Here is a 26,643-nt window from a genome sequence, read left to right on the forward strand (position 1 = left end):
CAGACAAAATCATTCTGCTAAGCTAGCGGTCACCATATTTGATGTAAAATATATTTATATGAGAAAGACGTCAATCTTATAGTAACTGGAACTTTCCGAAATATATAACTGAAGCCAAAAGACAGGCGCTTCACATCCACTTATATTACCGGTATATGTTTACTATTCATGTAACCTATCATAATACTTGATGTAACTACAGGGTGTGAGTATCCTGGGCCATTCATGCCTGGTAACATATTACTGTTTATCGGCACAAAACATAACCATATATTGTATGGTCTTTATCCACACTGTGGCGCTCTACACAGATGCACTCCACTGTGGCTCCTAGAGGGCTCAGTGAAGACATGCAAGTCAAAGTGAAGTGCACGGGGGATCCAGGTATTTGTGAGCAATTACAGCACAGTGGGATCCTTTGTTGTCTCCCACCTGTTTTGAGCCATTAGTTAAAGACTATGTGCAGCTGGTTTGGCCACTTATTAAAGCCAGTGGTCACAGCTGGAATGAACAGTTGTTAGCTGTTTGCACTGAGCCCATCTAAGATGGCCTGCCATTCACATGTAAAAGTAACTGAACCTGATCCCAGGTTGTCAGTGAGAGGCTATAGTTTTGTTTGCAGATGTGCTCTCAAGTTGTTAATGTAGTTTATGCACAGCTGCAAGAAAAGTTTGTGATCCGTTTGGATTTTTTTTGTCCAACTCATATAGACGAACAGTCTGACTGAACTGAAAATCCACTGAAAGTTGTCTATGTTATTGCAGAACAGTGTGTGAAGTTTAAAGGAGCTGCAGCGCTCCCTACCAGAGTTGTGTGCTGGAGCTGACTGTGTTATTATCCCATCTCTGTGACATTATACAGATCCTAGAGGAGGAAAAAAAAGCATCTGAAACTGAATGTTTAAAGTAGTCTGAAGCTTTACCATTGTCCTCACAGAGGGCACATGTATACAATCTGCATATATTCTCACCAGTATTATAGGTCAAGATGCTGAACATGAACACAAAACTTGCTCCACCAGGCTTTATATTTGAGGTTTTGGTGTGTGTGCAATACCATACTTATTTAAACACAGTGTTTCACATTCTGTCAGAAAGTTGAACATTTGCCTCATCTGTTCACAGAACGCTGTTCTCAAAAGAAAAGGAGTTTATTGCAAAGCTGTCTGATTGCCAATTCTCCTTGCAGCTGCATGCAGTTCAGTTTAGCTGTGTCTTTCCTGTGTTTGTTGCTGTATCAGGTTTTGGGGTTGATTGTATTAATCCTCTATCTGGTAATGCTGATCTTGAAGTAGCAGATGAAAGCCTAAACTAACTTTTGGTACGTGCTCCACTGCAGAGAATATCACCAGTAGAGTTACTGCTAAAACATGAAAAATTTGGTGTTTTCCCTTCTCCTTAACGTTTCTTCTATGAAGTCTCAGTGTGAACAGGGAATCTTAATGTCTATGTCTCACTGAATGGAAGCTGCTTCTGAAGTAAAGGTCTGAAAGCTGAGGTTTTCTTTCTTTTTTCTTTTTTTTTGTAAAACTTTGGAGCAGTTTGCCAAAGCATGGCAAATCAGGCGAATTGTGAAAGCTGCCACGGTTGTCTCTTCAGGTAAAGTCGTGTTATACACGAAGACCGTCTCTGCATATGAACACCTACTGAGGTTGATCTCATTTATGAAGTCATAAAAGTGTTTCTGTTTTTTTAACATAGTATCAGCCCAAGAATTGTATGAGAGAAATACTTTGTCCGTAAAAGAATCAGTCAAAAATTATCTTAATTTATTATAGTCAGAATTTAACCGGTGGCTCATGATTTGTGAGCTAAATGTTAATTTCTTTCTGAAGTTAATATTATTAATTATTTACCACCATTTCCATGTCACTGAAAGTAGATAAGAATAGTTTTAGGGCATAAATCAGTGATTGACCTTTGCATGCTGGGAGACGATGGGATTATCTGAATGCTGTGTGCTTCTAAATAGTAAGATTCTCCAAACACTTAACACTTGAGCCCTAAATAGTTTATATTCTCCATGTGCTAAGTGAGTGTGACATCTCACCCAACCTTATAAACTATGAGGCCAACTTAGGCCGCTATGGAAGAAAGCGGATCATCAACAGGAAATGACAGGAGGAAGAGCAGTGTGCTGTAATGCCCATGGTATGCTGTTTAATCCTGTTGCACGCTTGTTTAACTGCTTCACAACTGTTGTTTCCGAGAGGAAATGCTCTGTCTGTCCATGCAAGTAATGGAAGGCTGATTGATTTTAAATGTGGACAGAGGAACTCAAAGGGACACCAGGGAATTGCAGTTACTTTGTATGACAATTAACGCAAACAATGCTGGCAGGGTGGAGATGCCTCTGAGTCAGAAACCTTTCTGGCCAGTGGGAGTGATTGGTGTAACTGTGGGTAATGACTCAAAGGAGTGGTTAAGAATAATCACATGCTCAGGTTGAGAAATATGTCAGGTTGACCTTGTTGAGGCAGTTTGTATAAAGCGTTACGCATGCGTCATTTCCTTGATACTACAGCCTAATTAATTATTGCTGTTACACTGGACCTGCTGCTGCATAGTAAACGGATTCATCATTTGTGCTTTAATGTGCATATATGGATTCATTTTAGTTTCTTAAGATTGGGTTCTCTTTTTGAAATATGCAGTGTAAACTTATACGAGTCAAATCAGCTTGTAATACAAGGCAAAAAAACCCAACTTTTTTTTTCTTTGCCTTGTTCAAAGGTCGTGTACCACATGAAAAGACCAAAATTAAGAAGATTTAATTGTTAACTAGTATGCATTATGGGCAGCTTATAAAAGAAATACATCAGTGAACTACACTCATAGACTGGATGTCTAGTCATCTTAGGTATCACAAGCAAGGGGTTGAAGTGCCTGCTCATACAGTAGTCATTTCTTTATTATTGATTTTACTCCATAGTGAACCAAATTTACAAAATGTACCTGATGATAAACGCTAAAACTAGCGATTCAGATCAAAACGTCATCAGCTCATGACCAGTTGGTGATTTTCTTATTCGCCTTTATATAATCCTACTTGTTTTTGGATCCATTGCCCCCTGCAGGCCATTAGAAAGAATGCATCTGTAACTCTGCACAGTAAGTCGTCTTGATGCATGCCCAATCATACAAGTCTTCTGTTCATCTGGATGTAGCGTTTTCACTGGGAGAAATGTTTCGTCACTCATCCAAGTGACTTGTTCAGTCTCAGCTGACTGCAGGTTTCCCCAACCTTATAAACAGTACATTTGCACAGTGACTGAAACCAGCCCGCTGAATGAACAGTGGGCTTTGAGGTGAGTTCCTTGATCATTAATATGCAAATTGTCATAACTATTGATCACCAACCACTGATCAAAGCCCATTGATCAATGGCCATGAGAACCATTCACAGAGAGTTGGGGAATGGCTGCAGTATTCACATCTGTATTGTCTGCTTTAAGTTTAAAATGATATCATTCAAATCAATTCAATTCAATTTTATTTATACACTACCAATTCACAACAGTCGTCTCAAGGTGTTTGAGGTGACTGTGATACAAGAGTAAAAACGAATGTAAGGCTGTTACACAGTTACAAAATATCCCATTTGTTTCTTTAGTGTTATATTTGAGGGTATAATATATTAACAATGCTTTGACCTTGATATGTCACCACATAATTACACAAATAAAATGCATTCCATTTACAATGTTCTTCAATTTGCTGCTTAGGTCTGCTTTACATTTTAAATTATATCATATTAATGTCAAAATGTAACACTGATAGTCAACTGCAACAAAAATTTGAATAATGTGCATTTATTTCTAAAAATGTTTGATTTTATAGCATAATTTATTAACAATCCTTCAACTTTGATATGTTACCTCATAGTTGCAAAAATAAAATACATTGTATTTGTGTTGTTGTTTAATTGGTTGCTTATGTCTGCTTTACATCTAATATTATACAAACTAGCCTCTGCCACTTTTTCAAATTCTTCATTTCATATTTACACGGTGACAAGATTCCACGGCATATACAGAAAACATTTGGTGAGCGTTAAGTTACTATGTTGAATGTGACACGTGAAATAAATGTAAATGGAGAATGTAACATTGGATATATGACGTTAAAAATGAATTGAAATTGTAGTGAGCCATTTGGAATGACCTATGCCTTCAGCAGGAACAAGTGAGTTCAGTACTGACAACAGGGGAAGTTGGACCATAAGGAGTAAATCATTCGCCCTGGAACCCGAAACGGCTTTGCACGGCCCTGGTCGCCACAGTCTCACACGGTGTGTCGGAAACAGTAGGCACACTCAAACCCATCGATGTGGCGCTCTCACCCGCTCTTTGAATTAAAGCTAATATTTATCCCCCGCTTTCTCGAGTTTGCTACACGGAGGACTCCGTGCTGGATTAAAAGAGGAGGCGCGGTCTCGCAAGCGAGAAGTGTTTTGGAGCGACGGAGCTTTTACGCCGGTGGCCAAAGAAACACTCCCATGTGCGAGCACGAGTGAGCGCCTCGGTTACCGGTTAGTGCACCGTTTTGGTTCTGTTTTCGTTGACAAACGGCCTCACTGAATGACTGACCGACTGCGTGTCGCAGTTCGAGGGAAGGTAAAATGACGCTGCGGTTGTGATTTGTGCGGTTGGGAGGTGAACTAAAGCTGCCGCTTTGTTTTTGTTTTCCTCGTGAATGGCCACGTTCAAACATTTACTGGAACGACCGAATAAGTTTTCTGCACGCATAAACACAAACGTCAAGTGTCTTCAAAGGTAAATATGTGGGCGTGGCAAGGTTAATGAATCGTATCCGCTTCGCGCAAAGTGTAATTAATTAATGGGAACTCTGCGAACGATCAATAGCGGGTCGTGACTAATCACTGGATTAGGAACGCGAGAGAGCGCATTAGACTACTGTGAGAATGACTCTTAGTTTCTGGATACCGATCGAAAAATGGATCAAAACTTAAACGACTTTAATGTGAGAGCCAAATTGCAAACCTTTGCAAGCATTGATCAGGAACTTTTACTCTAACGGTGATTAACGGATGCTTAGATTGATTATCAATAGGTTAAACAGCTACACGTACTGCTGTAATGATATTTAGGAACCATATGAACATTAGCAACCCGCCAGATCTTCTATTTTATTAATAAAATGGTTTAAAGAGTGGCTTCAAACATAACTACTTTTATGATTTTTATATAGACATGCAGCTTGTGGGGATAGGTTAATTGGATAATTCAAATTGCCACTAGGTGTGAGTGTGAATGGTTGTCTGTCCCTGTATGTTGGCCCTGCGACAGACTGGCGACCTGTCCAGGGTGTACCCTGCCTTTCGCCCTATGACAGCTGGGATAGGCTCCAGCGCCCCCCGCGACCCTGAAAAGGATAAGCGGAAGCGAATGGATGGATTGATGGCTGGATCTAATAGTTGCTAACTAAAGGTAGCCCCCTATTGGATTAGTTTGTGTTTTATGGCACATGTAACCTTAATTGTCATCCTTGGCTGTTAATGATGAGGTAAATTTAATTTAACTTAATGATTGAGGTGTCTTCAAAGTCTGAATACTGTCAAATTTGGCAAAATGTATTTGCTGTATTGTATTTTTTGCTTGTAAAACATTGCTGGGTATTTTAGTTAGATTTTTGTGTAATCTTTACTGTATAAAAAGGTCAAAATTGTAGCAACTTGGTGAAGTCTACCAGCCAAAACACATACGTTTCAAGTGTTCCTGGAGTTTGGGCCTCTTCCAATTTTTTTCCTCTTCTCCATGCAAATTGGAAGTGATGAAGTTGTGCCGGGAACCTCTACTCTGCTTATTTCAACTGTATCAAACTGATTAGCGCAGTTGGGGAGTGCTGGTAATGTACCAGTAACCTTGAGGTCATGCAAAAGTACAGCAAATGTATTGTCCTTAGATAGGAAGACAAATTTCCTTTTTTTACCTATTCTTCAGGACACAGAGAACCCCACCCCACTAAATTGATACATGCTGACACATGCTGTGATGTCTGTGCTGTTAGTCATGGGATTTTGAGAAGCCTACAGGTAACAGAAGGCGCTTTTAAGTTTACACACTTCGTAACGCGATACTAGCCTTGCATTTTTAACTATTCCTCATCTGAAACTTCTTTTCAAATATGCCATACCAACAGATGATAGAAGCTTATCCTCTGCGTTAAGTATAGTCAGTCTACTTATTGTCGTGTGTACACATTGTGTGTTTGTGAAAGGGAGTTTGTCATCTATAAACATAGTGAACATGGCAAACTGAGCAAACACTGGCATCTGCTGCATTACAAGAAGGATCAATCTAACTGTCAAAGGCGGGCACCAAACTGACAGCTCAGGTGTTGAAAGCACTATTTATGCAACATTCACAGTAAACACATGCATGACTCTCTGTGTGAGCCAGCAAACAGTTTAGGCATCTCTTTTTATCTCTTTCTTTGTTTCAGTTCATTAGGAGTAAACCTGACCCCCCCCCCCCTTTGCTGACCTGTCATGTTGTGTTCTAGTCTATTAATAGTTTTCATATGCAACATGCAGATTTCATCCATCTGATGCTATCACTGTGGCAGGATCCCTGGTGGTCAGAGTCATAAATAATTAAACTGCTAGTCTGACGCCTCATTTGTCTTCTTAAGAGCTCGTCTCTTCTGCAGCAGGCCCGCTGCATCCCTGTGAAATGCAGCGAGTTGTTTTGTTTATCTCGATGAAGCTGATGTAAAGGCTCTGTTGTCATAGTGATCACTTCAGCCAGATTGGTTATGTGAAACAGGTACAGTCTCCACTTCAGTCTGTCTGGTATGACATGACAGGAGAGTGCTTGTGGCCATTATCCACAGGTTAAATCAAGATACAGAGCCTGCCTCTAATGGAACATGCTGAGAGACGAGCATTTGCCGTTGACTGTGTGGTGCGCGTGTTTCAGAAGACGTATAGTTGTGAAATGGAGTTCAAGTAATTTATGTCAAACAAAGACATTTAATGGCAACCTTGGTTACCAGAAGGTCTTATCTTGTCATTAGTCTCTGTCCGTTCAGAAATGTGTTTTGCAGCCAGCTGGTGATTTCTTGTCGTGCTGAAAAACGTTATTCTCGATTCATGTTATTTTAGTTCTTGCTGGAGAGCGTGCAGTTTTGGATCTTGCATCATTTAAATTTTTCCTCCCATTTATTTATACAGGTGGAGAAAGAGAGCGGATGACAGCCAACCATGAGACCTACCTTCTTATGGCCAGCACCCAGAATGACATGGAAGACTGGGTGAAGACAATCCGAAGAGTCATCTGGGCGCCTTTTGGTGGAGGTTAGTACATACTATTTTGGTTTCCAACAGTTGTGAAACGAAGACGTTGAAGATGTTTTGTCTCCAGTAAATCCAGCCCACATCTTCTCTTCACAGCATTGTGCTCTAGCCCCTACCTGAATGTATAAACTCACTCTGTGTTTAGGCCAGATAAAGCTGATATGTTGAAAAGGGACCTTTTGGTCAGCAAAACCCATTTTGGACAAGTAAAAGTCTTAATATATGAATATATTTATACAATGTGCATACCTGTGGAACGTGCATTCAAAGTTTACCTGCTTTATTGTCATTTGAATTATATCAGAAGTAACAAACGATTGTGATGCAAAAACACAGATGAATATATTTATACAATGTAGATATAGTCGAGATGACCTGCTGAATCTCGAACTGAAGATCAGAATGGAGGAGAAAAGAGATTTAAGTGACTTTGAAAGTGGAATGGTTATTAATGCCAGACAGACTGGTCTCAGTATTTCAGAAACCATTGATTTACTGGGATTTTCCCACATAGTTGTCTCTAGGGTTTACAGAGAATGGTCTGAAAAACTGAAACTACCCCAGATTCTCTGGGTAAAAATTAATTGTTGATACCGCAGAAGACAATACCAGACTACTTCAAGTTCATAGGAAAGCAAAGTAATTAAAATAACTACTAGTTACATATTTTGGATATGCTCTTCTGCGTGTCCAAGATATGTAGAAGAGCATCTGAACACACAGCGTATTAGTGGTAACATTTATTTGAATTATTCTGTTTTTAACTGTTTGAATGTGTAGACATCAGCAAGACAACCTGCAGAAGTTCAAACACAGCTGTAGAAGGGGGACGAAAGGTGATTTAAGCGACGTTGAATGTGCCATGGTCAGTGTTGGTCAAGTTACTTGAAAAAAGTAATCAGTAACTAATTACTGATTACTTCCCCCCAAAAGTAATCCCGTTACTTTACTGATTACTTATTTTCAAAAGTAATTAATTACTTAGTTACTTAGTTACTTTTTAAAAACACGATTTACAACCTGAAGAGGTGATAAAGCGATAGATCTTTCAGCCCAATTCTACTTTTTCTACATAATCCATCATACAAAATGTAATCAAATGGAAAAGTCTCTTTTTTTAACTTGTTTTATCAGTTTTAATCTTTTAACTTTATGCATCAAGCAAAAATTTAATTATATGCAACATTCTCTGACTTGAATAAATTAGTTTAACATTTAAACCTATTTTCTGCACATTCCAGCACATAAAATAAAATATTTTTTGTGTTTACACTCACTCTTTCAAATAGATGCAAGTAAAACACAGCAGAAAATAAATAAAGTCAAAGACTCAGCGGTCCTGTTGCTCTATTTTCACCTGTAAAGCAGGACTGCGGTAGGCGGAGGTTTACCCTGGTGCAGGTGTGCCGCGGTCAGTTGAAGAATCCGCGAGTTTCTCTGTGAGTTTCCCATTACGTCGTGCGCACTCGGTGCTTGCTTGGAAGTTTAGGGGTTTTTTTCGCTGTAAAAAGAAGTTTTCTTCCCACGCACAGAGGACAGCTAATGTTTTTGTCACTTTTTATGGAATCAAACTCAAAGTAAGGTCAGTACTTCCACGCTTTAAACGCTGCACGCTCATACTCTCTCCCACAATCGATATGTGATCCATTGTTGATCTGCACACAGCTGTTGTCACTAACGGCGCACTCGCTTACGTCACTGTCATGAGACATTCTCGCAAAAAATCACGGTTTTAGTAACGCAGCGTTCCTACGGGAAAGTAACGGTAATCTAATTATCGTTTTTGCAATAGTAATCCCTTACTTTACTCGTTACTTGAAAAAAGTAATCAGATTGCAGTAACGCGCCCATCTCTGGCCATGGTTGTTGTCCAACACAACCGTCCTTATGGTTTACAGAGAAAAAGAGTAAACCTCAAGTGAGCGACAGTTCTCTGGCAGGAAGTGTCATGTTTGCTCTAGAGGCCAGAGGAGAACGACCAGTCTGCTGAACAGTGATGCAAAAGAGCATTTCTAAATGGACAACACATTGAACTTGAAGCACATGAACTGTAGCAGCAAAAGACCACACTGACTGCCACTCCTTCCAGCTGAGAACAGGAAACTGAGGCTGCAATTCACACCTACTCTTTAAAATAGGAAAACAGAAGATTTAAAAAAACAATAAAGCATTTCCTCATCAGATGAGTCTTGATTTCTGCAACATGCAGAATTTGGTGTAAACAGCATGAAAGCATAGATTACTTGTATCAAATGATCAGGCTGCTGGTGGTGATGCAATGGTGTCGGGTATTTTCTGGGACACTTGGACACCATGTCCATCCCTTCATCATCACTGTGTATCCTACTGATGGAAGCTTCCATTAGAAAGACATGCTATTTTACAAAGCTCAAATAATCTCAAAGTGGCTTTTTGAACTCTGAGTGAGTTCACTGTAACGAAATAGCCTCCACAGTCAGCAGATCTTAAATCCATCACCTCTGGCATGTGGTGGAACGGGACAAATCTGCAGCAACTGTGTAATGTGGATGTTTCAAGCAGCAGTCTATGGCACAAAGAGCTGGTAAAGTCCACTGAGTATAAAATAAGAGTGTGCTGGCATTTAAAACCTTTTTTTCCCCTTGTGGCATCATGGCATGTGTTCCGGGTGGCATTATCACAGTACTTGGCCATTACTTGACATAATAATGTTTTCAGTGTCTTTTGAAGTGTCAAATCCAAGTCTGTGCTTCTTGAATCTCCACATAGCATTTTTGTTTTTCATTTCTACCCAGCCTGGTCATGCTAATAAAAGAACACAAATGCATTCTATAGCGGTTACATGTGTCAAGTGAGCTGAAATCTAATCATAAAATAAGCTGTGAGTCATCGCTCAAGTGCATGATGCTGTAATTGTTCTCATGAAGTTGTTCCTGACTTTGGAATTAGCGCGCTGATTACCGAGCCTCCCGCTGCGCCGCCGTGGTTTCGTTATCCACCACACTGGCAGACACCAGCCTACTTTGTGTAAGAACAGGGCACAAGTGCAGCATTTGTAACTGGACAGCCAGTCCAGGCAGCTCTCGGTAACAAAATGAATAGAGGAGGCAGAGCTGGCCCCTCTGTTTTCAGTGCAGGCAGCTTGATGTCTATTGCAGCTGACTGCTCTTCAAAAGGATGAGCCATTCGTCAAAGATACCACACGAAAGGTGGCTCCATGCTGGACCAGAGCCAGGCTGTCTTTGTCTCTGTCATGCACACATATACAGAGCCCAGACACATGCGCGCACACACCACACACACATATTCCAGCTTTTCACATTTTGCAGTAGCAGCAAAAGCTAGCTGAGCACGGATTGGCTGACGAGTGATCCTGAAGTGTGGTGAAACTCTGTTCAGTAAGTGACAGGAAGGCGGCTGCCAGAATGAATGAGCCCCCCTTGAAACCTTTACCGTCATGCTGTGATGCCACTCGCTGCGATGTGGCATTAACCGCAACAAACACTTAAGCAGGAAAGAGTGTGAGATGTGCAGCTGCGGCTTTTCCGTCTGGATCTTTGGAGATCTGTGTCATGGTAAATGTCAGTTGTCTTTTCGTAGTTTGGGGAAGTGTTTGAATTTGAAAAGAGCTTCTTTTAATATTTTCAAAATGCCTCATTTCCAAGCCATGTTCCCTGTGGTAAATGTCAGCTATTTCAGACTGCTGTGCCATTTCTGTCCAGTTTTGTCTGATCCCTGTGCCGCACTGACTTTCAGTAATAGTGGTGGTCATAACAATTTTCATCTATTAATTCAGCTCCTCACCTCCTGCGTACTTGTGCACTTTCAGCTTCAATGTGGCTTCCAAAACTGTCATAACTTACAGTAAAAAAAATTGCTTTTAAATGTGACCCCACAGATAAATGTACTTAACTGTGTGCTGCTTATCTGTCTTCTGGCTTTGGATTGCAGTGTCCTCTTCTAAACTTCCTTTGATCTCAACTCCATAAAAGCTGGAGAAAGTTTGTTTTTAAACGTCAGTCGGGATGTGAGATCAGCCACCATTTGCCTTTATATTATGCTTCTGAGCTTTAAGTAGTATTTATAGACTATCAGTAGGAGGGAACAAATGTTTTTAACCATATTGTGTCTAATTAAGTGGCAAATTTTAAATTATGTTCATTCTTCTAATCATAAATACAGATCACACTCCGAGAGTAGTTGTCCTAACTGTTAATTTCATCCATACCAAATCTCTGAATCATCGTTACGTTTTAAACCATCTTAATAACGAAGGCATTACCTAAGTCCTGCCACGGCACACCGAGCGATGGTAAAACAAACAGAGCTGCGTCAGCATGTTTCTGTCTGGAGGCGTATTGTTGAATCTAAACTTTATTTCCTTAACGACAATCCAGACCGGCCTCGTCAGTTTTGTAAATTGGCAGTTCATTAAATGCAAATGTTTTACACGTTTGCATGTTTTACCTTTACACTAAAGGTCAGAGAAGCAATTCGAGGTTTTTTATGTGGATTATCATGAAATTTCTTATTGGTTTGTATTTGATAAAACAGGTTGTATGTTGTCCATGAACTAAAATCACTTTTATACTTGTGTGTGTGTGAGTGAGAGAGAGATTCTGTGCAACTGGCAGATACTAAGATTTTTTGCAGAGATGTCACTCATGTGCACGCTTTGGTCTTGTGGTTTGTCCCGTATCCAGCACTATTGGGAGCGCCAAATATTCATATAAACACTTGCTCACACTCTGCATAAGCTGGTGCACACACACACACACACACACACACACACACACACACACACACACAAACACACACACACACACACACACACACTCACATCTGACCCAGGAAAACATTCCTAGACTCATGACCAGAACGTCTGGAGGGATGACCTCATTTTCACTCATTTTTTTTCCCCCCTTTCTTCTCTTTTCGATACACGCGGATATTAATCATTCTTTACTAAAGTGAAGCTGAGCTCTTCTGTATTTTACTCTGGTCTGTCTAATATTTGGAAAAGTGGACCCACAGCTTCAGATATTTCACTGTTTTGTCATATTGGGGTTGCTGTGAAGATTGAAGTGGCAAAATCCCAGAGCGACTCCAGACTTCTGAGGAGCTTCTTCTCATCAAGCAAAGACAGCTTTCTGAGAGATGGAAATGAGAACAGTTTGGCCGACCCGCTGTCAAACTGATGCATCCAGTCTATTCCACTGCTTTTGTTTTGTTCTCTGTCATTTCTGCAAAGATTAGGGCTGGTTTTGGGAAATTGCTTGTGTGCACGCACTTGAAAATTTGCACCTCTGGTATGTTTTCTTATCACAAATTTATTAATAGGCCTTTTTTCTGGAAACTTAAAAGTTGCGTCATTTTTAAGAGGGGTGAGTAATCACATTCGCTTCTAATGAGAAATGTTTTGAAGCCTTTGCAGCAGTTTGTGGGAAAAGTCTCAATACACCTGTTGAAAATCTTAAGCTTCTAGTTTTTTTTAGTGTCAGACTGGAAAAGTATGCAGATCCAAATCTCTCAGGAAGGCAGCTTTAATCCCCTCTTGTGTTGCATCCACATGAGACGGCTGTAAATGGAAATCAGGCTGCCTTTTTTCTACAGCGTCTGCCCCGGACAAAAGGCGAGAGGTGCTCAGGAAGTTAGAGATTTGATCATCAGACTAAGTGTGTGTGTGTGTGTGTGTGAGAGAGAATATTTTACATTTTATTTGCTTGGATTGTCAGGAAAACCTTATCATAAATTCCTTTCAATTGATTTAACTGCTCTCTTTGATGTTACTTGAGCTGTAGATGGTATGCTAATGGCCTCTGCAATTCTTTGAGAAATGTCAGGGAGTTCAACATATTAAACAGCATTGATTTCTCCAGATAAAAAAAAAAATATGAATAAATATCTTGTACACACTGTATTAAATTATAAGCTTGGCTGCATAACAAAATGTAAACAGCATAAATAGAGTATAAGTGTATACTTCTGCCTACTCCTTTTCAAACAAAAAAATGGAATGATATTTTGTAATGATTGTGAATGTACATGTTTGAAATAAAAAGGAACTGAACTGAAGAGTTGACATTTATCACCTTTATAGCATTAGTAAACTTTGTGTGTGTGTATGTTTCAGGGATCTTTGGTCAGAAGCTGGAAGAGACCGTGCGGTATGAACGCCGGTTTGGGAACAAGCTCGCCCCTATGCTGGTAGAGCAGTGCGTGGATTTCATTCGGCAGAGGGGTCTTCAGGAAGAGGGCCTTTTCAGGCTGCCAGGACAGGCCAACCTGGTCAAAGAGCTGCAGGATGCCTTTGACTGTGGAGAGAAGCCCTCTTTTGATTGGTAAGCAGGAATGTGCCCGTACAGGCTGGTTTAGATTTCCTCAGTGCGTTTTAATGTCGACTTGATACGTTCGGCTCGGGGAGTTGAAATGCAAAAAAAGTGGGCGGGTTAGTACAGGGTTCAGTTGTATCTGCTTAGAGAAACTTGAGTGATACAGCTGCTCGAAACCTGTATCAATTATGAAAGACATAATTATTTAATTTAGGAATATTTAATATGTATCTTAAGTCTGAGCAATGTGATAATTGAAGCTTGGCAAAAACATTATTGGTTATGATTTATTAAACTGAGGATAAGTACCTGAATAAGTATCAAGCTGCTTGAACAGTGCTATCACAAAGACCAATGTGGTAAATCCATGATAGTTAAAATGTATGATAACTCCCCTCCATGCAGGGAGAGGTCATCCTCATATTTGCACACTATCTGTCCACTATCTGTTGCAGGCACCATATTCATACCTGACCTGGTGAGATGTCTCTTGCACACGATGATGTATCAGAACAAATTTCCTCAGCTCTTTTCATGTCTTATATTTAAAACACAGCCTCATTGTTCAACCATCTTTACTGTGGGAGTTCTGCAGGTCTCCCAAATTCTGTCATAATTCATATTAGCACTTGGCCTCCTTTGGCTGTCTTCTTCTGCATGGCTAATGTCCAATTTGTCAGTTTTATGGTTACCACTTGGAGGTCAGTCTCAGGTCATTCTGGTGGAATGTTAGCTTGTGAGATGAAGCTGTCGTCGTTATCAAACATGGGTGTTTAACTTTCCAGTTTTCATTTTGTCCCTCTGAACACAACAGCTTGAATATCGCCTCATTACATTAGAGAAAACACAACTCTGTTGTTGGTTATTTGTGTGTTGCATTTTGCCACGCATTATTCAGATTTCAAATAATCAAAACTGAACCGGTTTTGCATTTTTGAGCACAACCACACAGATAATAAACAAATGCAGGCAGTTACCTTATTATATAATAAGTTTTAAGGACCTATATGCCCCTTGACCTCCTTAACAGGTATTTTCTGTTGCTGAAATAGACCTCCGGACTGAGTGGGTGTGTGGAGAGCACAGAAAGCGGCACAGCTCAGTTCATTGACGTGTCTGCTCAGAGGAACATTTTTGTGCACAAATGAGTTTTTCTGTGTCCCATCAGACCAAAGTCATCATCTTGTTTGGAGCTTACTGAATTCCACCAAATTTCTGCTAAATCTAAATCAAAGACAAATTATTCTGTCCAGTATGACGAAAACAAGAATGCAACAGTTTGCTCCTAACCATCATTACGGAGCAATAATAGACAAAAATAAGAGTCTGAGCAGTACAGTGGTGATGACATTAGCACTGCCGCCTCACAGAAAAAAAGATTTCGATTCAACCCTGCCTCTCACCCAGTGACAGCTGGTACAGGTGCCAACCTCCCATTATCCTGCATTGGATAAGCACTTAACAGGACATATAGGTGGATGGACACTTTGATATGTTAGTTTGTGAGATAGCACCACTTTGTCAGGGAAAAAAGGGGTGTGTCCTGGACAAGATTGACAGTCCAGCACAGTGTTAACACAGAGAGGCAGACAACCAGTCGCAATATTCATTCCCAGTTTACAATCACCAATTAAAGGTTTGAGCCCTCTGAAAAATCCCAAGTAGGGCAGGAAAACTTGACATAGAAGTAGGGATGTCACAATATCAGAAATGTGTTTGCTAAAGAAGTGTTTGCAGAGTAGCCAAGTGACAGTACGAGGTATAATATGAGCTTATTTTAAAGCATTTCATGTTAACCGATGGAGTCATGAACGGATGGATGGAAGTTAGCCAATGCCGTCCATTTAACGTATTGAAAATAATTGATTGTACAACAGCAAAACTGTCTCAAACTTAATGGCAATCTGTATCTTAAACTTGTGTAAATGTAAACTGCCCCCATCTGGTTCCAGAGTAACAGCAGCCTCAGTATGTACGCTGCACAGGGTATCTAAAACAAAACAAGAACCGCCACTTTGTCCAAATTTTTGTATTTAAATAGATCGGTTCTACAGATCTCGGAAGGGCTCTAACCAGAAAAAAAAAAAGTGCTGTACACACCAGTTTCACAACACAAGGTACAAATATCCAAGATAATCAACTTATTTCCTATTTGTACAACTGAAAGTATGTCTGGACTTGAACTCAGATTTTGGGAAGTTAAAACAATGTTGCAAAATGGACAAATGCGTGCTCTAACATTTGAGGATATATAAAAACAACAGAAATCTGGAAGTTGGAATTGCAGGTTGTGCTTGTTATTGTAAAATGTTAAATATCAGTATGGGTTTCAGACTTTTAGCTTTCGCTTTATGCATTTTGCTGGGACGTTGAAGTGAAAGGTGCCTTTTCACTGGATCACCGTAAAGCTTTGTGACTGTGAAAAGGCAACATCACTGTGTTTGCTCCAGTGTTGGGCAAGTTACTTTGAAAAAGTAACTAATTATAGTTACTAGTTACTTCTTCAAAAAAGTAACTGAGTTACAAGATTCTAAAAGTAATTAATTACTTGAAAAGTAACTATTGCGTTACTTTAAAAAAAAAAAATGTAACCCTCTGGGGTCCAGGGTATAATTGGCCATTTTTAACTACTTTTGATTAAACCTCTACATTTCACCTTTAAAAACTATTTACTTTGCCTTGTTTGGTGTCATTCTTTTCAGCACAACCTCACATGTCTGAATTTACAGTTGTGTTTTCATTTTGACATACTGTATTAACACAATTGATCTAAAATCAGACAAAAAACATAAAATCCAGTAGAAAAAGTTTTTACTGTAACAACCACAAACATGTTTAATGAATCATATTTCATAACTTTAAATGCAAATATAAATTGTCAATTTTAAAATCTATGCACAAGTTTTGCAAACAACAAAGTTATTTGCAGTCATTTACCTTTTACCCTTTTTTAAATAACCATTTCAAACTATTTACAGAACAATCAGCTGTTCTGCATCAATAAGATGCCGCACACAATATTTGTGCCACTCCAAAACAATTATTTGTGTCCACTATAAAGGAGAACATCACAGCCTGATACCTGCAGGTCTGACAGCAGCAGGTGTATCAATCCTCCTGTTTTTTACCTGGAGACATCAGTCGCCTCATTGTTCTGACACACAACACAAAACTATCCACAACACTACACACTAACTACACAAGACAAAACATTAACTACACACTCCAAACACGCTAAACGTCACAAATCTCTCACATCTCAAAACTCTCTCTCTCTCTGTCTTTCTCTCTCGCTCTCTCTCTCGCCATCACTCCTAAAACTTCCTCCTCTTTCTAAACAACCAAATGTCATGTTGCCATATCATTTTTTGATTGGTCGCAAGCAGAGAGTGCTTGCTGCTCTGTCCTTAGAAACACCGCATATATTGTTTATCATGACTCTGGTTTTACGTGGCCTATTAGCACAATTTAAAAACTGGTATATATCACATTGTTACTTGTAACACCGTTATTCCCATCACTGGTTTGCTCTGGTCTTTTTCAAAAGCACTTGAAGCCCGTCCATCCATTTTCTTAACTACTTATCCACTTGATAAGCCTTGTAAGGCAGCCAAGCTCTCATTTATATCCGTTATCTCCACAGGTAATTATTTCAGACCAATAAAGATCAGTAAACTGTGAGAATCACACTCTTCACGGTAAATTCAGCTCAGTGATGTCCTGGATTAATGGACTGGGAGGAAAAAAAACCCTTATTTCGTGCTTTTCTTTCCTTTGGCAGGGACGTGGTAGCCAGCCACACAAACTTTCCGAGGCATCTCTTTGTTCAGTATTTTGCCAACAGTAAAAAGGAACAATCATACTTCCCAATTATACACCTGCTGTTATATTATGCTGTGTGTAGGTGGCTGTAGGAGACTAAGCACTGATTGTTTAATGCAGCAGCCTTCATCTAGAGCATACTTGAGTAATGAAACGTACCGAGCCGAGCTATGGATCGCTTTTTTCACAGCATTGTGCCACTCCAACCAATAACCTAAATAAAACCTGGATGAAACTGTCAGGATCGACTCTATAAATCAACATCTCACCACTTCCCGAAATTCAAATTCACACTGACGAGTGCGTCCATCACGTCCTCTGCACAGTAACACATTTCTGCCCTCCTGTTTGTGCTTTGCTGTGGTAGAAACTACAGCCTCCCGTGTACCTGCCTGTGTCTGATTTTGATGTCCCTCATCTTGCGAATTCCCTCATTAGTGACCTCCTGCCTTGCAACCTCCTGCCTGCCTCGCCAGCTGCTCCAGAGGCTGCAGTGGCCTCTTGGCAGACGTTTAGGCTGGTGCTGGCGTATTAAATAAATCAGAAAGTGCCGATTGGAAACAGAGAAAATAAAAACTGGAAAATGATGGTACCACCTGCATTAGCAGTCAGTAGTTGGTCAGTAATGTCAGTTGTATGCATACACTACAGCTACACTATTACAGCTTGACATTTTTCTCCAACAGTGTGAAACCTAAAGTTGGAGTTGGCCTCATGGTGATTGCTGTTTGTCTCCATGCGGTTCAGGATAAATGATGGCCCTAACTTTTTACCAGTGTCTTGTCTCTCTCAACAGTAACACAGATGTGCACACAGTAGCTTCTCTGCTGAAACTGTATCTCAGAGAGCTGCCCGAGCCCGTCATCCCCTTCCAGAAGTACGATGAGTTCCTGTCCTGCGCCAAGCTCCTGGGCAAAGATGATGAAATGGTAAGAAACATGCTATGATTGCTTTCTTTGTAACCACATCTACTGGCAAATTAGCTTTCGCACACATACGGATTTTTTTTTTTTTAAGTTTCAACCTTTATAACAATAAACATTGGTACTGAAAAGCCCTCACAGAAGTCTTATTCTTTGGCTTTTAATCTGCTCTTTTGCCGCCCAGTCATCCACGCTCAGCCCTGTGTTTCACACACAATGACTTTGTTGAGTCCGTTTTGACTTTTAACATCTAAATAGGATTTCGCTCACACCATGAGGCACGGTCGGCAGCATGGCTGGGGTTAGCCTTTTGCTCCCTCAGTGTCTTTCCCCTCTTCAGCATTCGTGTGTGTGTTTGTGTTTTGTTTGTTTTTGTGTGTGTGTGTGTGTGTGTGTGTGTGTGTGTGTGTGTGTGTGTGTGTGTGTGTGTGTGTGTGTGTGTGTGTGTGTGTGTGCTACAGATGGGTATGAGAAGACATATGGTAAAGTGTGGATGAGTTTCCTCACTTTTTAACCCTCCTGGGACTTTGAAGTTGAAAGGAGATGGATGGAAAAGAGTTCACTATTATTTATTTATTTTTTTTATGTGAAAAGGCCTCAGAGCGTTTCCACATATCCTTTATTCTCAGTAACCTAACTGAGACTACTTCTGATTCAGTGGCACACCCATATAGATAGTTTATAAATGGGTATAATGATAAATCCTCTTATATCTGGTTTGCTTTTTCTAGTCACAGTTTTGTATCGAGAGCAAAAAGGATTTTCATTAAATATAAAGCTGGAATACTTGGGTTTTTCTAAGGGTGATACAAAATGTGTCAAGAAAATATTCCCTATGCCATTAAACTACCAGCAGCAACATGAACAGCTGATACAAGGCAGCATGGATCCATGCTTTCATCCTGCCAAATTCAGACCTTTTCATGTGAGAGTTGCTGCAGAAAACAAGATTCAGCAGACTAGGCAAGATTTTTCCAATATCTTATTGTTTAATTTTGGCGAGTTCATGCAAATTGTAGCCCCAGTTTCCTTTTCTCAGTTAAGGAGGGGCACACAGTGACTTCTGCTGCTGTTGCCCATCTGCTTCAGCGTTCACTGTACTGTGCATTCAGAGATGCTCGTCTGCATTCCTTGTTTGTAAAAAGTTGTCATTTGAGTTACCGTTGCTTTCCCGTCAGCTCAAAACAGTCTTGACAGTATCTAAACACCTGAATGCTTCGAGTTTCTTCCCACAGAATTGATTGTTCAGATGTTTGTTAAATAAGTGTACCTAATGAAGTGACCAGTGAGCATATATTTACATAAACCCCCCTCTTTTCCACTGATTCATTTCCCACTGGATCCTGGGTGTGATTGTTTCATTATACACACTGTGATCAATCACGGGCTTTACAGACAATCTGTTGCAAAAGTTTCTATGAATGATTATTTTGCTGAGTTACTGTTACTTTAAAACTGTTTATTATCTGCAGGGTATGAAGGAATTGAGAAGGCTCGTGGAAAGTCTACCTCCAGTGAACTACAACCTCCTAAAATACATCTGCAGGTACTGATAATTAACTTTGGATACAGTTTTACATTGTTGAACCATGAGAAGCTGATATTTTCCATTTCCCTAGGTTTCTTGATGAAGTCCAGTCATATTCAGGGGTGAATAAAATGAGTGTCCAAAACTTGGCCACAGTCTTTGGGCCAAATATCTTGAGGCCAAAAATTGAGGATCCAGTAGCAATTATGGAAGGTGAGTGTTGAAGAATGTCAAGTATACGTGTCTTACTTTCTTAATATTTAGTTTTAAATCTTAAATAAGATGAATGTTGGTTTTAAAGGAAAGATGATGATGATGTTCGGTTTCTTTTTAGGTACTGTTCTGGTCCAGCAGCTCATGGCTGTTTTGATTGGTCACCACGACGTGCTTTTCCCCCGAGATGAAGACAGCCCTACTGCCCTTGAGCTCGTCAACAACAATATTGAACAGCCACGGCGACAAACCACTACATCTACCTCAGCCATCACTACAGTGTCTCAGAATGCTGAGAACAACAACACACATGTTGTGCGGCAGTGTGTTTGGGAAGCCAACGAGTCTCCTTCACACCGTCAGCACGCAGACAACAGTGGCTCCCCACGATCGGCAAGTCCCCGCAATGGAGTCATGGGACGCTTCGACGTCACCCGCAGTCCACCGCTGACCGTTAAAAAGAATCCAGCTTTTAGTAAAGGCAGTGGCATTGTTACCAATGGGTCCTTCAGCTCCTCACCCTCTTCAGATCCCACTGTGGAAAAGAGCCAGAGTGGAGGTGGCAGCTTACCGGTGCGTCGCAGTGGCACACTCAAAGGCTCGGGGACAAAAATGGGCACCAGCGGCGTCACGAGTGGAAACAGCGCTACAGGGAATGGGACTGGAGTTGTACGCATGGGCGTTCATGGGACTGACGCTGTCACAGGGAGTCCGAACAGCCGCAACAGCCTCTGGCAGCCGAATGGCTGTGTAATGTTACGGGAGAACAGCAAAGCTCGTGACTGCCACGGCGGAGATCAGACAACCAATCAGAATCGTCTGTCCACATACGATAACGTGCAGCTAAACCATCACAACCTGCAGCAGCAGAACCAGATCACCAACACGTGTCTGAACACCAGCTGCGAGGACAAGCAGAGTGTGGACAGTGCCACCTGGTCCACTTCTTCCTGTGAAATCTCCCTCCCTGACAACTCCACTTCCTGTCGCTCCTCCACAACCACCTGCCCAGAGCAGGACTTCTATGGAGGGCACTACGAAGACTTGGATGGACCAGCACAAGACTGCGTGCATCCCCAGTCTGGCGAAGGAGGAGAGGGCAGAAATGGCGACAGAGAAGGAAGTGGAGAGGTTGGGAGGAGCAGTCGGGGCACGAGCAGCAGTGATAACAGCGACGGTTTTCCTGTTGGTAACGGACCCGGCAACCACAGCGCTCTGCACAGTCTAGTGGCCAGTCTTAAGCAGGAAATGCACAAGCAGAAGGCCGAGTATGAGGCCAGGATAAAAAGGTACGGCTCCATGTGTGAAGGGCTTGAATCAATACAAGCGCTTAATCTTTACTTTGGCCTTTTTTGCAAACTATCCATCCTTTTTCTCAGGTGATCAGGCATGTACACCAGTGAGGTTTTCTTGTGTACCATACTGTCATCTTCAAAGGTTTAGACCAGTAGAGATCAGTCGCATCAAAAGAGAAAAAAGGAAATTTCAAATCTTAAAATGAGGTTAGGTGCAGCAGGCTACCTCTCTTAATCTAGCACTTAAAAAAACCAAGTCCCTATTTTGAATTTTTCCTTCCTGTGGATATGAAAAGCTGGCACACGTTAGTCAGATGCTACAGCTCTTCAAAGCCTTACTTTGTTCTGTATTATGCCAGCAGTGAACAGGAAAAAAATGTGTCCCAACTATAAACCTGCTTTAAAATCTTGTTTTGCATGGGTGGCTCTAAGAGACCACTGTTTTCTTTTAGTGCAGCAGGCTTCATGCGTTAGTCAGGTTGACAGAAACATACCGGTACATGAGTGATAAAACACAACATCCTCCACCCAGCTCTGTGTCTTCTTTCCTTTTTTACTACGTCCACCATTCCCTCCATTTCACAAGAAGACAGTGAATAAACCTTTCTAGAGCATCAGGATCCACTCTATAAATCAACATCTCACCACTTCATTAAAACGCAGAGTTCAAGTTCACTGGCAGTGACTGCACCCTCCTCTGTGACTGCACCCTCCTCTGTGACTGCACCCTCCTCTGTGACTGCACCCTGCACCCTCCTCTGTGACTGCACCCTCCTCTGTCTGCCCACATCTTTTCTTTTTTTATGCCCCTCACCTGATTCCATCATTATCTCATTAGCCCTTGTAACCTCCTGCCAGCTTCACCAGCTGCCCTTTGTTGGCTCATTACTATCCAAAGGTCACAGTGGCCTTTTGGCAGATCATCTAAGCTGATGGCTGCAGATGAAATAAAACTGAAACCACCAATCAAAATCTTATTAATGGGCATTCCCATTAATGAGCAGGAGTGTACACAAGTCTGAACAGCTGCCTTAGTCTTTGGCAACCACATGGCTTTGTCGTATTATGGGAAAGCAACAAAACGGGCAAACTCTCCAGTGAGGATCAAATAGCCAATCAGAAGCTGTCTTTTTCACTCTGTTCCTTTAGCTACAAGCTTGTAAAGTTGTCAAGCATGAGGCTCGGGGTCCAGTGGGGGACAAGTGACTCCAATTCAGCCCACTGCATGGTTTTGGAAAATGTCAAAGTGGGCATAAATTGTGTTTTGTTAAGTTTTACAGCTTTTGCTACATTCATCCTGTACCAAAGTAATAAAAGAAAAAAGTAGTAGTTTTATACAATTATTTCTTTCTACTTACGAGTCAAGCTGACAGATGTTTTTCATTTGCAGCAAATGAAAAACAAAACTGAGACATATGGTTGAAACTACACCTCTTTTTTATGTAACAATGTAGCAGGCATTAAATGTGTAGTTGTTTATACTGACAAAAAGAAGAGTTTCACTGGTGGCACTTCACATAGGCAACAGTTTGATATCTCCAATCTAACCTGAACACTGAACAGGACGAAAAGGTACCTAGAAGTCACTCATAAATAGCCCTTTCCTGAATAATCCGTAACTTATTTAAGCTTTCAGACTGTTTGAACATCAAGTTTGAGAAAAATGCCCCCATACAGCTGTCAAGAAAGAGGAAATTTGCCAAAGAATTGTTTTGGGGTTTTTTCTTTGAGCTATAGTTCATCTTAAAGTTGGCTATATTAACATGGAAAACTATGGAGCTGTATCAGTTTGCCATTGGCCTTTTTTTTTTTTTTTTTTTTTTTTTTTTTTTTTGGGCCTCTAGACTTCCACAGCCCCAGAGATTGTGGTTGCATGTAATTCATTAGGTCATTAAGAAAATTAAAAAGATGTGCAGCTGCCCTTGTGCTCTGAGATAAGCAAATCCTCTGTTCACTACGGCACTGCTAATCTTTTCCTAATCCCGTGTATGCCTCATTTGCAGTTTGGAGCAGCGTAATTTGGAGCTGGAGACTGAAATGGTGAACCTGCACGAGGAGCTGGACCAGGAGAGGAAGAAGTACACCATGGCGGAGATCAAGCTGCGCAACGCTGAGCGCGCCAAGGATGACGCCGAGCGGCGAAACCAGATGCTACAGAAAGAGATGGAACAGTTTTTCTCCACATTTAGTGACCTCACCGCAACTGGCAACGCCGCAGCCACCGATCCCCGCCGACCAGAGCGAAACAACACCATCTGGATACAGTGAAGGAAGGCTGAAAAAAGATGGCAGCCAAGACAGGAACTGGGTTATTATAATGACGTGAACTTTAGAGAGACTCTAAACAAGATTTGGCTGCTGATCGAAGGAGGGAAAACACACTGCAAAGGGTAACGGCACGTTTTAATTTAAGAAATAGGAGATATAGGGCTGATGTAAGCCGCCTCTATAAATGTAAACATCACCTGGAGTGATGCCAGAGTGACATTATCTGTATATAGCCTTATTTAAACAGACGCTCATGGACACACTCCAGTCTCCCAGAAGTGGTTGGGGTTTGTTCAGTTGTCTGGCTGGGAAATGGAGCAAAGGGACAGTACACAACAGCCTATGAGGACATATGGTACTACCATTTTATGTTAGCTCCGAGATAGAAGGGAAGACAAAATGTTAAAAAAAAAAAAAAAGAACAATACCAACACCAACCTTGGACCTGAAAATGCAGAAAAGACCACACCGAACTCCTCCTTTTTATTCATTTTTACCATCTAACCAAAACACACCTTAGTGTTCAATATATTTCTGCATCTGCTCATGTCAAAGATGTCATATGTTGTAAAGAGAAGTAAAACTGACACTTCATTGTTTTTGTGATATTTAAGCAAAGCTATAAAAGTGTGCTATTTTCTATCAGTTTTTTTTTTTCTTTTTCTTTTGCACTTAAATGTTTGTTTAGTCTCTGCAAGTTGGTACTGGATGTTCTGTCGGTCTATGTGTCGATGCGTGTGCCTGTGCTTCTGTGCTGTTATATTTACCCATGACCAAAAGAAAAAGAGCCTGTACTGTAAATATTGTATAGATAAATGCAGACGTGACTAGATTAGATAGTTTGCATTGTGGTTTACTGATATTCAGATGGATATGGCATGAATTGAGTTGATACTGAAGAATGATTTGTAGTTTGTTAGAGTACAGTTCAAGGTGTTGCACAGTGGGTTATTGGCATAAATCTTTTAAGTCTTGAATTCAGAATTTCAGATAAGAAACTGTATGGCATGCCGCTTTTAAAGATACAGTTTGCTGATTTTCGAGGCCAGCACACGTTTGTGGGTCATAACTGTGAAATAATTGGGATTTTAAAGCCTCTAATTTGATGACATTATCAGCCTGGCAGCAAAATTCAGTAATAAGTGGTATGTGCATGATGGTTGCATGAGTCTACGAGGGTCGGCATACACTAACTGAATGTTTGTAAAGTGACTGTATATGGATGAAGTGTATTTATGTAGCCCGAAACCAAATGTCTGCACATGATGTGGATTTGCGAATGATTACAAAACGGGACACCTCTGATAGATCAGACCAGGAATGGACCTGCGTCAGAGAGGAGTTGGTGCGTACACGTGTGCACGGACCTGCTGCTCGGCTTCTTTTTAAACCTGCTGCTGGTCATTGCAGGACATCTGGAATGTGCATATGGAGTCAAAAAGAAGAAGAAAAAAGTGCCTGAACAAGTGAAGGAGGGAGAGGGGAGCCTGCGCTTCTCATTTCACAGCCTTCACTGGGAAATAATGGGCTTAAGCCAAGCTGACAGTGTCACCTCGTTCTGTGAATTCCACACAAAAGGGCGGATTATGGATGGAGGGCCAGACGGAGTGGACGGGGATAGTGGAATGTTTTCATGACAATACTTGATACACAAAGGAACTTTAAAAATGACTTAATATGAATAAAGATGGATTTTAATGCAAGTCTCTGTTGAAATTTTTCCTTTTCAAATGTCTGACTAATGTTTGAAGACGAGGCAGAACATCTGATTGGCCTCACGTTAACACAATTAGTGGGCGGACAGTCAGGGCTGTTTTTATTTGTTATTTTTGTTTAGAGGGAAAAACTATTTTGAGTCATTTAACTTGGAGAAAAGTGGAAAATATTCACTTTTAAAAAACTAGAATTGTAAAGATTTATAAGACTTATTACTAAAATAAAAAAAACCACATCCTTGAGGCCTCCTGTGCTGCTAATCTCAAGTGTCTGATCTCTTCTGCTGCTAACAAAGTACATGAGAAATCAGTATTAGTATTAGCTGATGCAAAAAATTAAATTGCCAAAAGTAGTCATGCCCAGCGATGCTGCCTACTGTCTTACCACAAAAGGCACGGCTAGGTTAGAAATTATATCTGCACTCACTACACACCTTTTACTTTTTTTGATTTCAGAACTGCTTTAATTCTTTGTGGCCTCGAATAATTTCTAGAAACATTTCTGAGATTTTGGTCCATGTTGACATGATAACATCACACAGTTGTTGCATATTTGTTGGCTCCTCGTTCTGATTGAGATCTGGCCATTTGTACAGTGCACTCTTTTTCAAGAAACACGCACTTTGGTCCAAGGAATGGACAGGGTCAGCAACAATAGTCAGGTGGTGTTTAAACAACGCTCAGGTCTTTTACACCACCAGCAGCAGCCTGAACCGTCAACACAAGGCAGGATGCATCTATGCTTTCATGTTGCTTATCCTAAATTGTGAATCTATGATCTGCATATCGCAGCAAAAAGCAAGATTCATTAGAGGAGGCAACATTTTCCAGTGTCCCCTTGTTCAATTTTGGCCTCTGTTTCCCGTTTAAGGTTTACAGGTGTGTCAACAGGTGTAGCTCATCTGCTTCAAGGTTTAATATGTTGTGCATTCAGAGATGTTCTTCTGCATCCCTTAGTTGTAATGAATGTTTTTCTTTAGTTGCACTTGCCTGCATGTTAAGGAGTCTGACTATATTCCTCTGACCTCTGGTATCAAAAAGGCATTTTTGCTCAGGGAACTGCCACTCGCTCGATATTTTCTCTTTTTTGCACCATTCTCTGTAAACTCTAAAAATGGTTTTGCAACGTGGTTTGGCACAAACAACAAAGCCACATTTTCAATCACTTTAAATGAACCTTCACCCCCATTCTGATGCATAGTTTAAATTTAAGGTAGTAATGTAAAACATATCTACATGCCTAAATGCACT

General features: G+C 40.7%; 1 protein-coding gene across 7 annotated transcripts in view; it reads left to right on the forward strand.

Annotated features, from left to right (window-relative positions):
- arhgap24 (Rho GTPase activating protein 24) overlaps positions 1-25,376 on the forward strand; it is a 66,142-nt gene extending 40,766 nt beyond the window's left edge. For 3 of the 7 annotated variants that reach the window (XM_005917354.2, XM_005917357.3, XM_005917356.3), the window contains 7 exons: positions 7,195-7,317; positions 13,430-13,637; positions 18,247-18,379; positions 19,846-19,919; positions 19,993-20,114; positions 20,236-21,403; positions 23,413-25,376. In XM_005917354.2, the coding sequence (XP_005917416.1) occupies positions 7,195-7,317; positions 13,430-13,637; positions 18,247-18,379; positions 19,846-19,919; positions 19,993-20,114; positions 20,236-21,403; positions 23,413-23,677 (2,093 nt within the window). In that variant the 3' untranslated portion in view covers positions 23,678-25,376. Of the gene's footprint in view, positions 1-3,244; positions 4,775-5,333; positions 5,450-7,194; positions 7,318-13,429; positions 13,638-18,246; positions 18,380-19,845; positions 19,920-19,992; positions 20,115-20,235; positions 21,404-23,412 lie in introns of those variants that run through there. The other 4 variants (XM_014332115.2, XM_005917358.3, XM_005917359.3 and 1 more) reach the window with 4 other exon arrangements.
- Positions 25,377-26,643: the final 1,267 nt, after the last annotated feature.

This window comes from Haplochromis burtoni, unplaced genomic scaffold, assembly GCF_018398535.1.
Source record: "Haplochromis burtoni strain Fernald_Lab_line unplaced genomic scaffold, NCSU_Asbu1 Contig_23, whole genome shotgun sequence".
NCBI lineage: Eukaryota > Metazoa > Chordata > Actinopteri > Cichliformes > Cichlidae > Haplochromis > Haplochromis burtoni.